At 40.7% G+C, this 18,593-nt stretch overlaps 1 protein-coding gene across 13 annotated transcripts in view; it reads right to left on the minus strand.

The window, feature by feature from the left end:
- LOC134209197 (protein phosphatase 1 regulatory subunit 12A) overlaps positions 1 to 18,593 on the minus strand; it is a 285,951-nt gene that overhangs the window by 121,563 nt on the left and 145,795 nt on the right. For 5 of the 13 annotated variants that reach the window (XR_009978727.1, XR_009978728.1, XR_009978738.1 and 2 more), the window contains 6 exons: positions 13,191 to 13,490; positions 12,630 to 12,708; positions 11,762 to 11,929; positions 11,342 to 11,485; positions 4,730 to 5,299; positions 2,571 to 2,736 (listed from right to left, as the gene is read on the minus strand). Coding sequence is in view for 1 of the 13 variants with exons in the window: in XM_062685190.1 (XP_062541174.1) it covers positions 2,571 to 2,736; positions 4,730 to 5,299; positions 11,342 to 11,485; positions 11,762 to 11,929; positions 12,630 to 12,708; positions 13,191 to 13,490 (1,427 nt within the window). In the remaining 12 variants the exon portion in view is untranslated. The remainder of the gene's footprint in view (positions 1 to 2,570; positions 2,737 to 4,729; positions 5,300 to 11,341; positions 11,486 to 11,761; positions 11,930 to 12,629; positions 12,709 to 13,190; positions 13,491 to 18,593) is intronic. The other 8 variants (XR_009978730.1, XR_009978735.1, XR_009978734.1 and 5 more) reach the window with 8 other exon arrangements.

Here is an 18,593-nt window from a genome sequence, read left to right on the forward strand (position 1 = left end):
AGTCATCGAATCGTTGATATGCCAAATGGCATTAATTGATTCGAGGTGCCCAAATAGCATAAGAATCCTACACAAAAGCTCAGCTATGAATACAGCCAACTAATTGCTGTAGACAAAATGCGCAATACGCAATGGAAATATATTTGCGGGATTTGACTGATGGACCGAAATCTCATATGAAACCTCGTCATATCCCGTAATGGGCACCACCCTAGCCATCTCTCTTAGGGCACCAAGAGGGTATGGTTTTCTGGGGAATGTTATAGAATCTCGGAACGATTAACGATTTGTTTCAGAATACTTCAACGAATTGCTTCGGAATCCTGTGAATATTTTAATCAAAAATCTATCGACGTTTTGCCTTGGAATAACTTTTTGGAATGACTAGAAATTACGACGTTTTCCCCTCATTCACTTGCTTCGGAATCCCTTTGACGATTTGCTTCGAAATTCCTCGACGAATTGCTTCGGAACCACTCGACGATTCACTTCAGAATACATCGATGTGCATCGACGGTGTGCTTCGGAACTCCTCGAAAATTTAGTTCGGCCACCCTCGACGATTTGCTTCAAAATCCTTCGATGATTTGCTTTGGAATCCCTCGAAGATTTGCTTAGAAATCCCTCAACAATTTGCTTCAACATCTCCCTGATTCCCTCCGGAATCACTGGAGGATACTTTACGGAATCCCTGGAGGATTAATTCGGAGCCCCTTGACGATTTGCTTCGGGATCCCTCGACAGTTTGCTTCGGAGTCATTCGGCGATTTGCTTCTACATCTCTGGAACATTGCCTATGAAATCCAACAGTCCCGTTGGATCGCCTGCAACATTCCCGTCGAAATTCCTGGAATATTCCTGTCTGAATTCCTGAAGTATTCCATTTATTATTATGTTCCTAGAAGATTCTCATTGGAATCCCTGAAATTTTTCCGTCAGATTCACTGGAACTTTCCCGACGGTATTTCTGGAGGATGGAGGATATCTAGAAGATTCTCATTGTCATTGTCTCCCGTCGGAATCGCTGGAGGATTCCCGTCAACATCCCAGGAGGATTTGGAATCCCTTGAACATTCCTTTCGGACTCCCTGGAACATTTCTGTTGGAACCCCTGGTGAATTGCCTTCAGAATCCATGGAGGTTCCCCTCGGTTCGCAACAGCTCGTCCCAATTGCTGCTTTTGATATAGTTGAGCAGTGGCAATATAAAACCCAAAAAATTGGAAAGGAATGCGAAACAATCGAAACGATCATCTCTTATGTTGGCGACTATCCGGACAGTGTTGGTAGAATCATACTCAAATCTGTCATCCAGGGTTCATGCACGAGCTAACTCGCTTACGATTTTGTTTTTCAAACACTATGCCGGAATCCGGATAGTTCAAACAATGCATCATCAAGCGAAAGGAAAAGCGATCATGCTATCGTTCTTAATTCTCCCTCTGTGGAGGCGAAGTATTCATTCGCATCATACGAGTGGACCGATGACGAGCGCGACCGACAATTACTTATTGAGGAAGATAAGATTAGAATAGCTATTGCAATAAATATGAAAGTCGATCAGATCAAATTTTATATTGACAAATAGTTCAAATAATAGTATAAGACACAACTGATCCAAACAATTTAAAAAAAAAAAACCTTCCTAGTTACGGTTAGGATGAACTTGCCAAGTAATAGTAATCTTCATGCTGATAGCCATCTGGATAGATAAAAAAACATGTGTTTCGCTTGTGTTCAATATACGAAGTGTATCATAACTAGCTGACCCCAAAACAAATATCCAGAGCAAACGCCATTGGTTAAAACACGGCCAGTGTCGTCCAGAGGAAAGAATAATAATAATCAATAATCCAGTACAATACGAAAGGATTACTTTGAGCTGAGTGTAAGGCCCGACTACTTGTACAAATTTCTTCAATGTAATTGCTTTTAGGTAAGAAAGAACAAAATTCAAAACTAACAATCCTATTTCTAATTTACTAAAACCATCGAAAAAACTACATATTTATTTATTAAGTTGTGAACATTACGGACATTTATTCTCCATCTGCGATTATCGGTTACAATATTTGAGAGTGTTATAATGAATCTTCATACTTATCTTCTTGAATAGAATAAAAAAATCAAACGAAACAAAAACTTGAAACAAATGGCAATTTGTGACCATACACGTTTAGCTCAAGCAAGGGTGTTACTTTGTCAGGCATTCGATGATGTACACGTAGCGATAACATTAGTGTTTGATATGCATGTTCCGTAAGCCTGATTGGATTGTTTTTTTTACCTTTTTGGGGACCATGTGCTAACAAAATACTTACCCTTACTTGAGATACAAAATAAGGCCCTCGTCGTACAGGGGACAGTAATAAATGGCATGATAACTCAATTTGATAAAAAAAGAACTCAACAAACACAAAACGGGGAAAAATAAAAACGAAAAATCCTTTCACCAAACCAAAAACTTTCGAACTCAAAAACTGGGCAAAGTTAAAAAATAAACGGCCCATTGATAGCGGGCCGTCGACGGCGCCGACGGAGGGCTACGGCATTACCGAGGCCACTACTTACATCACTACTGCTGTTGGTGGAATTCTTCTTCTTGACCAGCTGCTCGGCACTCTTGATCTCGTCCAGAGTGACGCCCTGGGTGGAACGTCGCGTTTCACGGACTCGCTTGGCGTGCGCTTTCCGCTGAGTTTCACTCTCTTCGTCGCGCGTCGGTGGCACGAAGGATCTGGAAAAACAAATGATCAAAAACATATTTCAGTGTTAGAAATGATTCGCTCGAGGTTTTGAATACGCATATCAAGTTTGAGGATAGCATATCAAGAACACTGACCAGATGATAGCCAGCTGCCTGGACATGGTAATCTTAGTTAACATGGTTAAGTTGCGGCACACGACACTCAGTTCAAACACTCCTGGAATGTTGAACGATCTCAGGGGTCTAAATGAAGGACAAAGGCAGTAAGCGGTGAGTGTGGGATTGAGGTTCATCACATCTTAGGGAATTAGGGGAATTGAAGGGAAATTTCTACAAATACTGTTAGCGGAAAACCGGATCGCTACAAATTATTACTGCTTTTCAATCTATATTCAGCCAACAAGCTTTCTGTTGATAACTTCATTAGCGGTCCAAATCACAATTGTTAGTAGACGGTAATGGGTAATGTTTTTCTTGTTGTGGACACACGAGTTTGAATCAACAAAAATCATTAGAAACGCATGCTGTTTCGCGACTGATTGAATCTATCGCATCTTAGGGTAAAACACGGCTCTGCTTTTGACCCTAAATCTGCGTGTTAGAACTGCCTTCACGACGAAAAAGAGCACAATTGGCACTCGACATTCAAACAACGAGAATGTAGGTCATTTACCACTCATACGAAGAAAATCTTCCAATCATTAATGTCGTCTTTTTCATTCCACAATTTTGGATAAATAAGTTGACCATAAAAAGCAGTATAGAAAAAGTTCGATTAATGAGTAAATGATTTTCTTTGTGCATCTTAGGAATGTATCATGGACAGTCATGCGTCTATCGATCCCAACTGTAAGGCCGGCTCAGTATCTCATATTCCACCGATTGAAATAAACAAATTTCTGTGCTATTTATTTTAAAATTAATTCAACTCATTAGCAAAACACACTTTTGATAGTTCAATCAAAGGTAATTGCCTATTTCCGGGGATTAAACCACCCGACTTGGACGTTAATTTCATATATTTATGAAGATGTCATGTGTACCACTTGTTGTCGGTCGTTTAGACTGGCATCACGTAACAGTTCAGTTCAATCAAAGGTAATCCCCGGAAATAGGCAATTACCTTTGATTGAACTGAACTTGAGTTGCGTGCTCTTGCCTACGCAATGCGGTCGGGTCTGAGCTTGACGACCGACTGGCAAATAGCTTACACAACCTCACTTGATCAGTACCGTTGCTGATGAAGAATGTGTATAGCCGCCAGACATTCTAAATACTCACGCCCTTCTAATGTGGACGTGTACAATACACATGTGGAAGTATTGGCTTGATAAATGGATTGCGAGTGATTTGATTATGCGTCCAATTTGGGAATCTCGAGCTCGTTCAGTAGCCGCTAGGTTGCGAAGGCCGACGGAGGTCCTTCGTAGCTTAGTTGGTTAAAACACCAGTCTAGCGTACTGTAGGGTCATGGGTTCGAGTCCCATCGAAGGGAAAGTGGTTACCTCCAATACATTTTTCAAATCAATATCTTCCACATAACGTACATATTCACATATGAGTTTTCATAACACACTTTTGATAGTTAATAATACCGTGGAAAATACGTAACTGAGGGATTTAAAGAATCACAAATATGCGCTACACTACTAATTAGAGATCAAAATTTTCCCTTCTCTTGGCTATTCCAAGTACCAGATACTGATGACACAGATACCGCCTTACGATTGATAACAAAATACGCATATCTCACGATGATCCATTCGAAGCAGTTGGACCGAAGGGGAATGCACCGTCGCTTCCTCTAGACCTGTTACAAACATTCCATTAATCACGTTTCAATCGGAATAATTTCCATATAAAGAGGATGTGTTAACAACAATTCAGATATCACACGGTACATCCGGTTCAGAGGAGCCAACGATGAACGCCGCCAATCTCTGAACACTCTGTCATCCGAAAATAAAGCACAACAGAAAATGATTCAAAAATCACAAAACAAAGATATGGAGAGAATAGTTACTTGAAAAAGTTTTTGAAAATATTTCCCGGCGAAAGTTTATTCGTTGAGGTGACTACGGTTGGTGGTGGTTGTTGTTGTTGCTGCTGCGTTGGCGATGTTGCATTTGCGTTGGAATTGATGTTGCTAGCGTTGTTGGAATTGGGAGCGGCGGCGTCGTTATCGGTGCTGTTGGAAGCGCTGGTGGCATAGACGCCGGCTACGCTCTTAGCGGTTGCGAGTGCCTCCGCCGGTTGCGACGATTCTTTTTCTGCGGGGCCGGATTTTGCGGCTGCGGATTGTGCTGGCCCTTTCGCTTCCGGCTGTGGCGCTTCCTGCTGTTGTTGTTGCTGTTGCAGCCTCTTCTCGTTGAGTGACGAGAGAAATTTATTGCGCTCATTATTAATCTTCGTCTTTTGGGCTTGTTCAATGTATTTTCGATTTAGTTCGAACAGGCTATGATTTTTGTTGACCGCATTACTGCTGGTGTCATTCTTGTTATTAATATTGTTGTTGTTGGTGGTGGTGGTGACTTCAACCGATGGTATGGGAGGACTATTGGTCGTGTTCTTTTTGTTGTTGACAGGTGTGATGCTGAAGATGTTGCACATGATGATGGTTGCGACGGAGGACAAGTATGAAGTTATGAGTCACACATTCACACGGATTTCAATGGCGAGTTATACAATATTGGCGAAAATATGATAATCAATTAATTATGAAAAATTGGTGATTTTTTTTATTTTGAGGCAACTTTTGAACATTTACATATTGAACTTGAAAAACGGAATTAAAGAAGTTTGGCGGGTCGAACTGTTTATAATTTACTGTAATTTAATTAATATTAATTCTAAATATAGAAAATTATTTTTAAATTTCTAGTGGAATGTATTTATTTGTTATGATACGACTTAGTACTATTTCCTCTGATTCCATCACTTGATTGTAACTTTATAGAGAGACGTATTTCAACCTCAACAGTAAGGCCGTCTTCAGTGTCTAGTACTTGAATCAAGTGATGGAATTAAATGGAATAGAACTAACTCGTATTATGGCACGATGAATATTTTCCTTAAAGCGCCAAAATTATACCGAAAACTTTCCGCAATATTTTATTAATCCTGGAGAAGCTTCCGAAAGAGTAATTTCAGAAATAATTCCTCGAGGAGTTTTTGAATGCAGTTCTTACTTTGAACACTAAAATCGTCAATAGATCCATCGAGAGTTTTGGAAGCATCGACTTTGATTTGGTTTAGAATAGTGCAATTCTAAATTTCCAGAATTAAAAAAATATCTTTCAATTAAGGTAAGATTGAGTTTAATAATCATATTTTATCATTATAAATGAAAAGTTGAAAAAACAAGTTTGTGTGACTTACATTGACTATACTGCCTATGTCCAATCCAAACTTTCAGTCCAATCTTTGTTGGGTTTCCAATTCATTCATGAGGCGTCCGAGCCTCTTAAAATGAGGCTTCCGAACCTTTTGGAAGAAGGCTTCCGAGCCTCTTAGAAGGAGGCTTCCAAGCCTTTTGAAAGCAGAGTTTGAACCTCTTGAAAAGAGGCTTCCAAGCCGTTAACAAAGCAGGCATCTAAACTTCTTGAAACGAGGTTTCCAAACCGCTTGAAAGTAGGTTTCCAAACGGCTTGAAAAGAAGGTTTGGAGAGACTTTCGGGCGTCTTGGAAGAAGGCTTCCGAGCCTTTTGGAAGAGACTTTCAAGACGTTAAGAAAGCAAGCCTCTGAACTTCTTGAAGGGTGGCTTTTGATCCTTTTGAAAGGAGGCTTCCGAGCCTCTTGAAAGGAGGCTTCCGAGCCTCTTGAAAGGAGGCTTCTGAGACTCTCGAAAGGAGGCTTCGAGACTCTCGAAAGGAGGCTCTGAGCCACTCGAAAGGAGGCTTCTGAGCCTCTTAAAAGGAGGCTTCTGAGCCTCTTGAAAGGAGGCTCTGAGGCCTCTTAAAAGGAGGCTTCCGAGCCTCTTGAAAGGAGGCTTCCGAGCCTCTTGAAAGGAGGCTTCCGATCCTCTTGAAAGGAGGCTTCCGAGCCTCTTGAAAGGAGGCTTTCGAGCCTCTTGAAAGGAGGCTTCCGAGCCTCTTGAAAGAAGGCTTCCAAGCCTCGTGAAAGGAGGCTTCCGAGCCTCTTGAAAGGAGGCTTCCGAGCCTCTTGAAAAGAGGCTTCCGAGCCTCTTGAAAGGAGGCTTCCGAGCCTTTTGGAAGAGACTTCCAAGACGTTAAGAAAGCAAGCCTCTGAATTTCTTGAAGGGTGGCTTTTGAGCCTTTTGAAAGGAGGCTTCCGAGCCTCTTGAAAGGAGGCTTCCGAGCCTCTTGAAAGCAGGCTTCCGAGCCTCTTGAAAGGAGGCGTCCGAGCCTCTTGAAAGGAGGCTTCCGAGCCTCTTGAAAGGAGGCTTCCGAGCCTCTAGAAAGGAGGCTTCCGAGCCTCTTGAAAGGAGGCTTCCGAGCCTTTTGAAAGAAGGCTTCCGAGCCTCTTGAAAGGAGGCTTCCGAGCCTCTTGAAAGGAGGCTTTGAGCCTCTTGAAAGGAGGCTCTGAGCCTCTTGAAAGGAGGCTTCCAGGCCTCTTGAAAGGAGGCTCTGAGGCCTCTTGAAAGGAGGCTTCCGAGCCTCTTGAAAGGAGGCTTCTGAGCCTCTTGAAAGGAGGCTTGAGCCTCTTGAAAGGAGGCTTCCTGAGCCTCTTGAAAGGAGGCCTGAGCCTCTTGAAAGGAGGCTCTGAGCCTCTTGAAAGAAGGCTCTGAGCCTCTTGAAAGAAGGCCTGAGCCTCTTGAAAGAAGGCTCTGAGCCTCTTGAAAGAAGGCTCTGAGCCTCTGAAAGAAGGCTTCCAAGCCTCTTGAAAGAAGGCTTCCAAGCCTCTTGAAAGAAGGCTGGAACCTCTCGAAAGGAGGCTTCTGAGCCTCTTGAAAGGAGGCTTGAGCCTCTTGAAAGGAGGCTTCTGAGCCTCTTGAAAGGAGGCTTCCAGGCCTCTTGAAAGGAGGCTTCTGAGCCTCTTGAAAGGAGGCTTCTGAGCCTCTTGAAAGGAGGCTTCTGAGCCTCTTGAAAGGAGGCTTCCTGAGCCTCTTGAAAGGAGGCTTCTGAGCCTCTTGAAAGGAGGCTTGAGGCCTCTTGAAAGGAGGCTTCTGAGCCTCTTGAAAGGAGGCTCTGAGCCTCTTGAAAGGAGGCTTGAGGCCTCTTGAAAGGAGGCTTCTGAGCCTCTTGAAAGGAGGCTTCCGAGCCTCTTGAAAGGAGGCTTGGAGCCTCTTGAAAGGAGGCTTGAGGCCTCTTGAAAGGAGGCTTGAGGCCTCTTGAAAGGAGGCTTCTGAGCCTCTTGAAAGGAGGCTCTGAGCCTCTTGAAAGGAGGCCTGAGCCTCTTGAAAGGAGGCTCTGAGCCTCTTGAAAGGAGGCCTGAGCCTCTTGAAAGGAGGCTCTGAGCCTCTTGAAAGGAGGCTTCTGAGCTCTTGAAAGGAGGCTTCCAAGCCTCTTGAAAGGAGGCTTCCAAGCCTCTTGAAAGGAGGCTTCCTGAGCCTCTTGAAAGGAGGCTTCTGAGCCTCTTGAAAGGAGGCCTGAGCCTCTTGAAAGGAGGCTCTTGAAGGAGGCTTGAGGCCTCTTGAAAGGGAGGCTTCCAAGCCTCATGAAAGGAGGCTTCCGAGCCTCTTGAAAGGAGGCTTCCGAGCCTCTTGAAAGGAGGCTTCCGAGCCTCTTGAAAGGAGGCTTCCGACCCTGATGAAAGGAGGCTTCCGACCCTTATGAAAGGAGGCTTCCGAGCCTCTTGAAAGGAGGCGTCCGAGCCTCTTGGAAGGAGGCTTCCGACCCTTATGAAAGGAGGCTTCCGAGCCTCTTGAAAGGAGGCTTCCGAGCCTCTTGAAAGGAGGCTTCCGAGCCTCTTGAAGGAGGCTTCAGAACCTTTTGAAAAAAGGCTTTCAAGCCGATAAGAAAGCAGGCCTCTGAACTTCTTGAAAGGAGGCTTCCGAGCCTCTTAAAAGGAGGCGTCCGAGCCTCTTAAAAGGAGGCGTCCGAGCCTCTTAAAAGGAGGCTTCTGCTGAGCCTCTTAAAAGAAGGCGTCCGAGCCTATTAAAAGGAGGCTTCCGAGCTTTTTTAAAGCAAAGTTCGAACCTCTTGAAAAGAGGCTCCCAAGCCCAAGCAGGCATCTGAACTTCTTGAAGGGTTGCCGCTGGAAACGAGGTTTTCGCTTGAAAAGAAGGATTCCGAGCCTCTTGAAAGAAGGCTTCCGAGCCTCTTGGAAGAAGGCTTCTGAGCCTTTTTAATGGAGGCTTCCAAGTCTCTTGGAAAAAGACCTCCGAGCCTCTTGAAAGGAGGCTTCAGAGCCTTTTGAAAGCAGATGTCGAGTTTCTTGCAGAGGCTTCCAAGACGTTAAGAAAGTAGGCCTCTGAACTTCTTGAGGGGTGGCTTCCCAGTATCTTGGAAGGATCGAGCCTCTTGAAAGGAGGCTTCCGAGCCACTTAAAAGGAGGCTTCCGAGCCTCTTAAAAGAAGGCTTCCGAGCCTCTTAGAAGGAGGCTTCCTTGCCTCTTAAAAGGAGGCTTCCGAACCTCTTAAAAGAAGGCTTCCAAGCCTCTTAAAAGGAGATTTCCATGCCTATTAAAAGGAGACTTCCGAGCCTCTTGAAATGAGGCTTCCGAGCCTCTTAAAAGGAGGCTTCCGAGCCTCTTTAAAGGAGGCTTCCAACCTCTTAAAAGGAGGCTTCCGAGTCTCTTAAAAGGAGGCTTCCGAGCCTCTTTAAAGGAGGCTTCCGAGCCTCTTGAGAAGATGCTTCCGAGCCTTTTGAAAACGGATATCAAGCCTTTTGAAAAAAAGGCTTTCGAGTCGTTTTGAAGGAGGCCTCTGAACATTTAAAGGGTGGCTTACAAGATACACGAGGTTTCCGAGCCTCTTAAAAAAAGGCTTCCGAGCCTTTTGGAAGGAGGCCTAAGCCTCTTGGGAAGAAATTTCAGAGCCTCTTGAAAGGAGGCTTTCAGGCTTGAAAGGCAAGCTTCCGAGCTTTCTAAAAGAAGGCTTCCAAGCTTCTTGAAAGGAGGCGTCCGAGCCTCTTGGATGGGGCTTCTGAGCCTCTTGGAAGGAGGCTTCCGAGCTTTTTAGAAGGAGGTTTCCGAGCCTCTTCAAAAAAGGCTTCCGAGCTTCTTGAAATAAGGCATCAGAGCTTTTTAAGCGCAGATTTCTTGAAAAGCGGCTTCCGAGCCTCCTGAAAGGAGGCTTTCGAATTTTTTGAAAGGAGGCTTCCTAGCCTCTTGAAAGAAGACTTCCGAGCTTTTTGAAAGTAGGCTGCCGAGCCTCTAAAATGGAGTCTTCCGAGTCTATTGAAGGGATGAGGCTTCCGAGCCTATTGAAAGAAGGCTTCCGAGCCTATTGAAAGAAGGCTTCCGAGCCTCTAGAAAGGAAGCTTCCGAGTCTCTTGAAGGGAGGAGGCTTCCGAGCCTCAAGCTACAAGCGGCTTGAAAGGAGGATTATGATCCTCTTGAAAGAAGACTTCTGAACCACTTGAAAAAATACTTCCGAGCCTTTCGCAAGGTCTTTTGAAAGTATTTTTACAAGCCACCTGAAAGGAAGCTTCCGAACCAAGAGCCTTTTGCAAGCTTTTAGGAAAGAAGTTTTGACAAGCAGAAGATAAAAATACATTTTTGACATATATCCCCCGAAACATCTCCGGTGTCCACGGTCTAATATGAAATTCGACTATTTTTTGCTTGTCTCACCTTTTTGTTTAACCCCTGTATAGATCACATTTAAAAAAATTTAAATTTGTTCCTTCGTCATTTTGTTTTTTTGATCTTTTGTCTTACAATCCTTCATACAATGTGCTGATTGTGGTAGACAAGATAAACTAGGCTTTATATTACTGATCGCCATGCAAATAATGTACAACATAAATTTTTCGAATCAAGGATTTCAAAATAATTATGAACGAATTCCTAAAGCAATTTCCGATTTTCGGAAGCAATTTTCAAAGATATTTCCAAAGGAAAATCTCAATAAATTTTCGAAGGATCTCCTAGAGGAGTTTTCGAAGGAATTTATGGAGGAAATAACAAAAGAATTCTTTAAGAAATTTTTAAAAGAATTTGAAGGAATCTTTATAGGAATTTATGATGGAATTGTCGGAACAATTCCTTAAGGGTTCTCAAAAGTTTTCAAGAAAGTTTTTAGGGAGTTACTGAAGAAAATTCCGAAGGAATTTTCAGAAATCCTTCTTGTAAGAAATTTCCAACTTCTTTACGAATTATTTTCAGGAGGATTTTCCGAAAGAATCACTTGAGGTGTTTCGGATAAAAGATTTATTGGAGGAATATTTGAAGAAATGCTTGGAAGAAATTCCGAAAGAATTAATGGAGAAGTTTTCTATAGCCTTTTGGCCATTCGACCTTATGACCATTCGGCCTAACTGACTAATGGCCTGACACCCTGCTTAATAAAAGAGTTAAACAGTTTTTTTTTTAATAAAAAATGCAACATAGTTTTGCAGGCGTTCTGCAGCCACCGCATAAACTTCATTCATTAAAACACAGTTGAAAGCAAAATATATATTGACATATGGATTCGGATGAAATCTTCGACTGAAAAATGAAAGTTTTCCTTAAATGCTGTGGCGAAAAGACTAAGGGCACTACTGTTCCAAGCCCTCCCAAACCACTTACCTTCGAATCTGTCCGGTGCTGGGCGTCGTGACGGGCGTTCCGGTGGGACTAGTTGGCGGCGATGTGGTTGCCGTTTGTACGTTGGTTGTTGCGGAACCGGTCGTACTACCGGTGGTCCCCAGCACCAAATTGCTGGAGGCTTTCCTAAAAAAGTTAGAAGAATTTTGGATGATTATTTTAGTTTTCAGATTAATTTGCTCTTGCTGGAAGGGGTTTATGATCCTCAAGGAAAATATTTTATTAGACAAATTACAGTATAGCAATAAGCTTAACGCGTGATAGCTAAGGGATTCATCTCGGCAAATCGGCATTTGGACAGATATGAGTAAAAGCAGAGTGGTGTGAATGATCGTATTAGAAATAGAAATAAGGAAAGTTTCAAAAAAGATAAACGATTGATTCGAAGTTGTAATATGTTACCTTAACGTTCGATGGTCCTTGAGCGAGGCAGACCTTTGTACGAGATAGCTGTTGTTGGTATTGTTGGCGGTGGCAGGTTTCGCATTGGCCGCAGGGTTCGTGTTTGGCAGTATCGGGCACGAGTTGGCCTGTATTCGTGCCCGCAGTTCGACGTACTTTTGATAGAACCTGGTCCAGCCATTCGGTCCGCGATTGATTGTGAGTCGTCAATGGTAGTATAATAGCAATTGATGGTGTAGTAAATTACAATCATTCCATGATGGTTGATATTTTGTTGATGAGGTGGGTGTTACGGTGTGCACGGGTTGGTCAGTTGATTATTTTGGTTGGTTGAATAAAAATATAAAAAAAGTTTTTGTTGGATGATTCAAAACGTAAATAAGTTAAAAATGGCAGTGTAAAATGGAGGCAAAGTATGAGATAATACAAACAGAAAACACATATAGGCATACATTAAAGCACACGTAGTTCGAGTGTAGTAATAGTGTTTAAGATGATTGCTACTTTTGAATTTAGTATTACAAAACAATAAAAATGATTGTTGACCATAGAAAACAATAGGGAACTTAAGTCAAGAGCTAATCATCATATAAACTTGGAGCAGCAACCATTTTTTTATAAGACTTGAAAATAATTTAAATGTAGGGAGTGAACAATTCAAGGCAATCAAAGAGACAAGTGACATTTAATGGAAGAGCAGACGAAAAAACTAACGCACAATAGTCTGCGCACTTATTTCAAATTTTCTGGAATATCAGACATTTGGCGGATAAGTATTTCAGAAATATTGACAATCTCTCCAAATTTTGATAAAATGCGCAGAATTTGGTGCGGTTAAGGAATGCGAGAAAAAAAACGTCACACTCACTTTTCATCGCTCTCGAAACTCTGTGTCCGCCTCAGTATCACATCGGGCTCGTTCGGTTGATTTTCTTTCTCAGGAACTTCTGCAACGAAACAAACGAAAAGATTAGCGCGTTTTGAGTGGGCGATTTTTTGTAACGAAAGAAAAATCTTGGCGAAACAAATATGTTGCTCTAAATGATTTTTTTTATCGGCAAAGAGTACGAACCAAGAGAACTGGAAACACTTTTTCTATTTGTTAGATTGTTCGGTACCTTGGGCCTTAAAACTAAAATATTTTCTGTATTACAAGTTTTATTCAGAGTTTGGGTATTTTCCAGTCTCTTTGCATGTAATCTTCGCCCAGCATTGTGTGTTGTTTCGATGTTTCGAATGTTTCGTATGGCTGGCTAAATACAAGAAAATGCGAATTTGTCTGATAGCATCTAAATTGCACAACATCATGAGTACGAGGTATTCACATATATAAATGGCGTTGAGTGGCGGAAACACACATGAACGATACTATGTAAAATATGTATGTGATTCGATGAAAAAAAAATAATAGAACTTAAACGGCTATTACGATTGCGATACGGCGATAGCCGACTGGCAGCGGAGTGTCCATTCTGCAGCTTCTGTAAACTTTGCTGCTGCTGGTACTCGTGTTCCTCCGTTGGAACCGGAGTCGGAATGGCACGTGGTCGACGCCACGGTACCGGCGGGGGCGCCATCTGTTGCGATACGATGGGCGGTGGCGGCAGTGGTGGCGCCGCCGGCAGCTCCCGATGCACTCCATCGACGCGCGGTTTCGGAACGATAATTTGCTCCGCCACGGGAACCGGACTCGGACGGGAAATTATTGGAACGGGCTTGGAACGGTCTTCTGTTCCGAGAGATCGAAATTTGGAATAGAAACGTAAGAAAACGAATGCGACATAACGAACTAAATTTGTTCGGATTTGCGACTTAAGGAAAGTTGTACACAGTAGTTGAGAGGATCGCTAGAGAGAAAGAAGCTGAAAAAAAAACTCGAAAACAAATTCGGGAAGTCGTAGGGCTGTTAGGACGTGGGCGGTACAAAGTCAAACCAAGCTTAGAGATAGCAACTACTGGTGACATCTAATGACCATTCTTGTCATATTCCGTAGGTTGAACGATTCCACACGATGACGGATCAATACCGACGATGATGACAATGATGATGTCGATACGATGCAAAAGATGATAATTTTGGATCGATGCGTCCCGAAGTATCGTCGAAGTATACGAGCAATTAACAATGAACTAAGTAAAACATTGAATTGCCATACAATGTTAAATGAAATTTTGACCAATTAGCTAATATTCTCAATAATTTTTTACTTTGTAGACAGAACGGCATGCACGTATGTAAAAAATTGGAGGCGATATTTTTTAGCGATTAAAGTGAAAAGATTGTTATACCTAAAAATTACATAAAAAATCAAGTAAATTCAAACAATGCACAGGATATTTGCTATAATAATCATCTCTATCATTAACAAAAAGGATAACCGAACAGCGAGAGAACCAGGAGGAACAGTCTCAATTTCAATAAGGTAGATCACGGATTTGCATTGTGTTGTTTCGATGTTTAGCATGAATATCACACCAATGCTTATCACAAACTTAAAAATAAAACATTTCATATTTCTAGAAGTGAAAACCAACTTAATTCACCGAGTGGTGATACGAGTGGCATTTCTCGCATTTAGCCAAGACACCAATCTTATGTGGCGCTTATATAGTTCGATTCTTTTTTCTTAATAACTTTCAAATGCAATCGTTATCAAATTCAATAGTGATCAACAAGGCTCTGTCACCTGTCGAATGCAACTTGTTGCGAGAAAATCGGTTAAGAATTACTATATGAAAAAATGGCTAATGTTTTTCGGTTTTCGTGTGCACACACACACAGACATTTGTTCAGCTCGACGAGCTGAGTCGATTGGTATATAACATCGTGGGTCTCCGGGACTTCTATAAATGTTCGATTTTTGAGTGAAATGATAGCATTTCGGTACAACTTTGTTGTACGAGAAAGGCGAAAAGAGGACAAGTTGCGTCATTTCACTCTGAATTCAAAACCTGAGCTTATAAATATGGTATTTATATGCGCATCCAGTGTCACGGTGAGATCATTCCAAATTTACCACTCATTTACCAAGTCGCTATCTATAGACAGTTTACAGTATTCCCAGAACTTTTACGGCACTCCAAACTTTCGTTAAGTTCAAATCTTGATATTCCAAATTATCAACAAAAAGTTGTGCTTCGTCAGCATTATTTTTTTAGTTGGATTAGCCATCAAATAATTATAGATACATTACAGAATTTTCAGAACATTTACGACACTCCAAACTGTCCTCAAGTTCAGATCCAGAAATTCTAATAATCAACAAGGTCCGCGATGCTTCCCACCATTCTCATGAGTTGGATTAGCTCGTAGAGACTCTTGCTACCGTGATGTGCCCTAATTTCGCGCACGCCCTAACTTCGCGCATTATAAAATTATTTATTTTTTTCAATTTTTAGGTACCAGCCAGAACTGAAAAATCGAGAGGATTACAAAATATTATTGTTGTTGATTGTTTTTCACGAAAAAATTCGAAAAACGAACTTGGTTTAGTACACCAAATAAAATTATTTCAATTTGATCCTCCCATCGACCGCCATCACTGTGGTCGGATATCATGAAATCATGGCATTAAAAAATAACTCCTTAGGTTTGCCTCATAGAAGTTTGGTGTCTTCCACAAAGTTGTTGCTTGATAAGTAGGCCTTCATATGGTGATAAAAATTTAGTTCGGAACTCTACCGCTAGGGGGGTGCTTCAGCTAACTTTTTATATGAGCATGATAGGTTGATGGTGTCTTCTGCAAAGTTTGAGAATTTAGTATTATGAGCAACTCTTGAGAAGGAACCATCTTTGAAAAGGCTTTTGAATCTGAGATACAATGCCTTTTTTGTTAAAAATGTGCTTTTATTCCCAAAATTTGTTTTTTTTTTTGTTTAGTTTTGTATCTATGTATAATATTTATTTTCGCATACACTTTCTGTATCCCAGAGAGTAATATATGGTAGGGTCTGACCCGATGTAATCGACAAACAACCTAAAAAATGTCTTAATTATTGTAAAATATTCAAAATATGATGAAAAATCGGTTTATTTTCCCACTCCCTCCACATCCCACCGAGATTTTATCTCGGATAGAATCTTTGGGTTGTAAAGAATGAAATGGAGGGGAATTTGGTTGCAGAAACTTGCCGTAACTCTCAAACGACCTACTTTTATTTGTTCAACTGAATGATTTTGCGCTCAATTTAACATACGCCACAAATTTCTTGGATGCAGTCCTACCATTACTACCATTTATAGTACCATGCAATAGAAATTTTCTGCTGATACTATTTTTTTTTTTCAATAATAGTTGTAAACATTTTAATATTTATTTAACGTTGGCATATGAACTGTTTTTTTTATCTATTGCATTTATTTGACAGGCTCAGGCGTGTATAACACTTAACGGAGCCGAGACTCTTTATGATATTTACAAACTATATCATTATTATTAACAGTTAGTAAGGGGAAAGGGACATTGACCAAGATACTCGTGGTGACTCAAGGTTAGATTGCGTAATTTCAGGATGGACAGGGTTGGGATTTTGGTTTGAGGTATTGCAGCTGCTCATCCGGGTATTTGACGTCAAAAAGTTGTAGCGTAGCATCGTGCTCGAGTTGTGGTTGGTCAGGGAGCATCTTCCGGATGGCCAGAGCTTCATGGTACACGGAACAATATCATATGAACTGTTTAAGCAGAACATAAAATGGAGATGAAATAGATAGAAATGAAGATGGAAATAGAATATCGCCAAATATACTGACACCCGATGGTATTTCTGACGAATCTTATCAAATACACATTTATAATTTTTATGATTGGCACACTCCTCGAATTAAACATAGATTTACGGCCAACGTTAATTAGTTTACGTTTTGATATGATCTAGTCAGAGCTTGTTAAGAATATGGATAAAATCTAACCTTCTTGTTTCGAAATCCGTCCAGAGTGTACTAACTTTAACTTCAAGGGAACCAAATCTGTAGCGTCATTTAGTGATTTCTAAGCTAAATTCCAGACCAATTTATTTTAAAATAATACTGCCAAATAACCAAAAGGAAACCCAGAAAGTTTATGTGCTCATTATAATATGAATTTTACGGCCTACTTTGATTGAATAAGTGACAAGGTTTCCGTCAAACACATGCTGAGCTAAATAAATATTAAGGCGTGGCAGATTTACGGCAAATTTCTGCAACCGAATTCGCGTCCGTTACATTCTTCATAACCCAAAGATTCTATCCGATATAATATCTAAGCGGGAAGTGGAAGGAATAGGGAAATAAATCGATTTTTCATCATATTTTTGAATATTTTCCAAAAATTAAGGCGTTCTGCAAGTTATTTCATGGACCAATCGGCTCAGACACTACTAGGTATATATTACTCTCCGAGATGCAGAAAAATTATGTGGAAATAAATATTTCACATAGATACAAAACTAAACTAAAAATAATCAAATTTTGGATATAAACTCACATTTTTTACATAAAATGCATTGTATCTCAGAATCAAAAGCCTTTTTAAAGATAGTTACTTCTCAAGAGTTGCTCAAAATACTGAATTCTTGATTTTTGCTGAAGACACCATCATCCTGTCATGCTCATATAAAAAGTTAGCTGAAGCGCCGCCCTAGCGGTAGAGTTTCGAACTATATTTTTATCACCATATGAAGGCCTACTTATCATGCAACAACTTTGTGGAAGACACCAAACTTCTATGAGGCAACCCTAAGGAGTTATTTATTAATGCCATGATTTCATGATATCCGACCACAGTGCGCCATATTGGCTTGTGCTAGCACAGAGACGAAGAACATGACCTGAATAAACAAATGATTTTACTGTACAAAAGCGGCCCGTTTTTGGAAATATTTGTATTCGTTATGCTCTGTTGGATATGTTTATTCGTCATTACTATTGAAAAGTGTGAAATTTTGTGTATTTTGTATTTATTTAGACTTTCACTTTGTGCGCGAAATTAGGCATATGAAAGTATTTACGGTGCCTAATTTCGTTTATAGTTGTTTCGTAGTTTTATTTGCAACATTATAACGAAACAAAAGCAATATGATGCACAAGAATCGACAGCTTTACACTGAATAGAGCCCAAAGGGTTCATTCCATACGCTTTGTATCTATTTTTCTGGCGGATAACCAACGACATCGATTAATATTGACTTGAAAAATCTTATAGGTTAGTTCCTGCATTTTGCAATAGCTTTCAAATCCGATGCTTATCTTAAGTCAAGGATAGAACTTTGTCTGTAATAAAAGTATAGCAGCTTTTTTTGATAATGTAAATAATATTGAAGATATGTTATGTAAAACACGAATTTGAAGATGTTCTATGTGAAAGTTAGCGGAATTTAAAACTTTCATACAAGATGTCTCGAAAGTTATTTTTTTTTAATACACCAGCCAAACATTGCCCATACAATGTCTTTTCTCCTAAAACATGGTTCATATTACAGAAGAAAACGAAATATTAGGCATTATGACTTGTGTGAACTGAAAATGATAAAGCAAAATCTAAGCAAAGTTCCAGGGTCGAAATAAACGGGCATACTATTCTAACTAAATAATGGGTACTGACGGATGGCTGATATCATTATCTGTATATGTTGAACAATAGATGCATGATTCTATTGGTCAATTGATTTTATTTCATCATACTAATAACGATATTCAGTTTCAAACATGAGCGAAATTAGGACCACTTTTGCGCGAAATTAGGTACCATCCTGTTTTCATGCGCGAAATAGGGTACAAACAATGATCTTCGATTCATACCACTAATTTTTTGATATAGCAGCTAAATTTGCAAGTAACATTTTTTTGGGAACC

The sequence above is a fragment of the Armigeres subalbatus genome, chromosome 2, assembly GCF_024139115.2.
Source record: "Armigeres subalbatus isolate Guangzhou_Male chromosome 2, GZ_Asu_2, whole genome shotgun sequence".
NCBI classification, from domain to species: Eukaryota; Metazoa; Arthropoda; class Insecta; order Diptera; family Culicidae; genus Armigeres; species Armigeres subalbatus.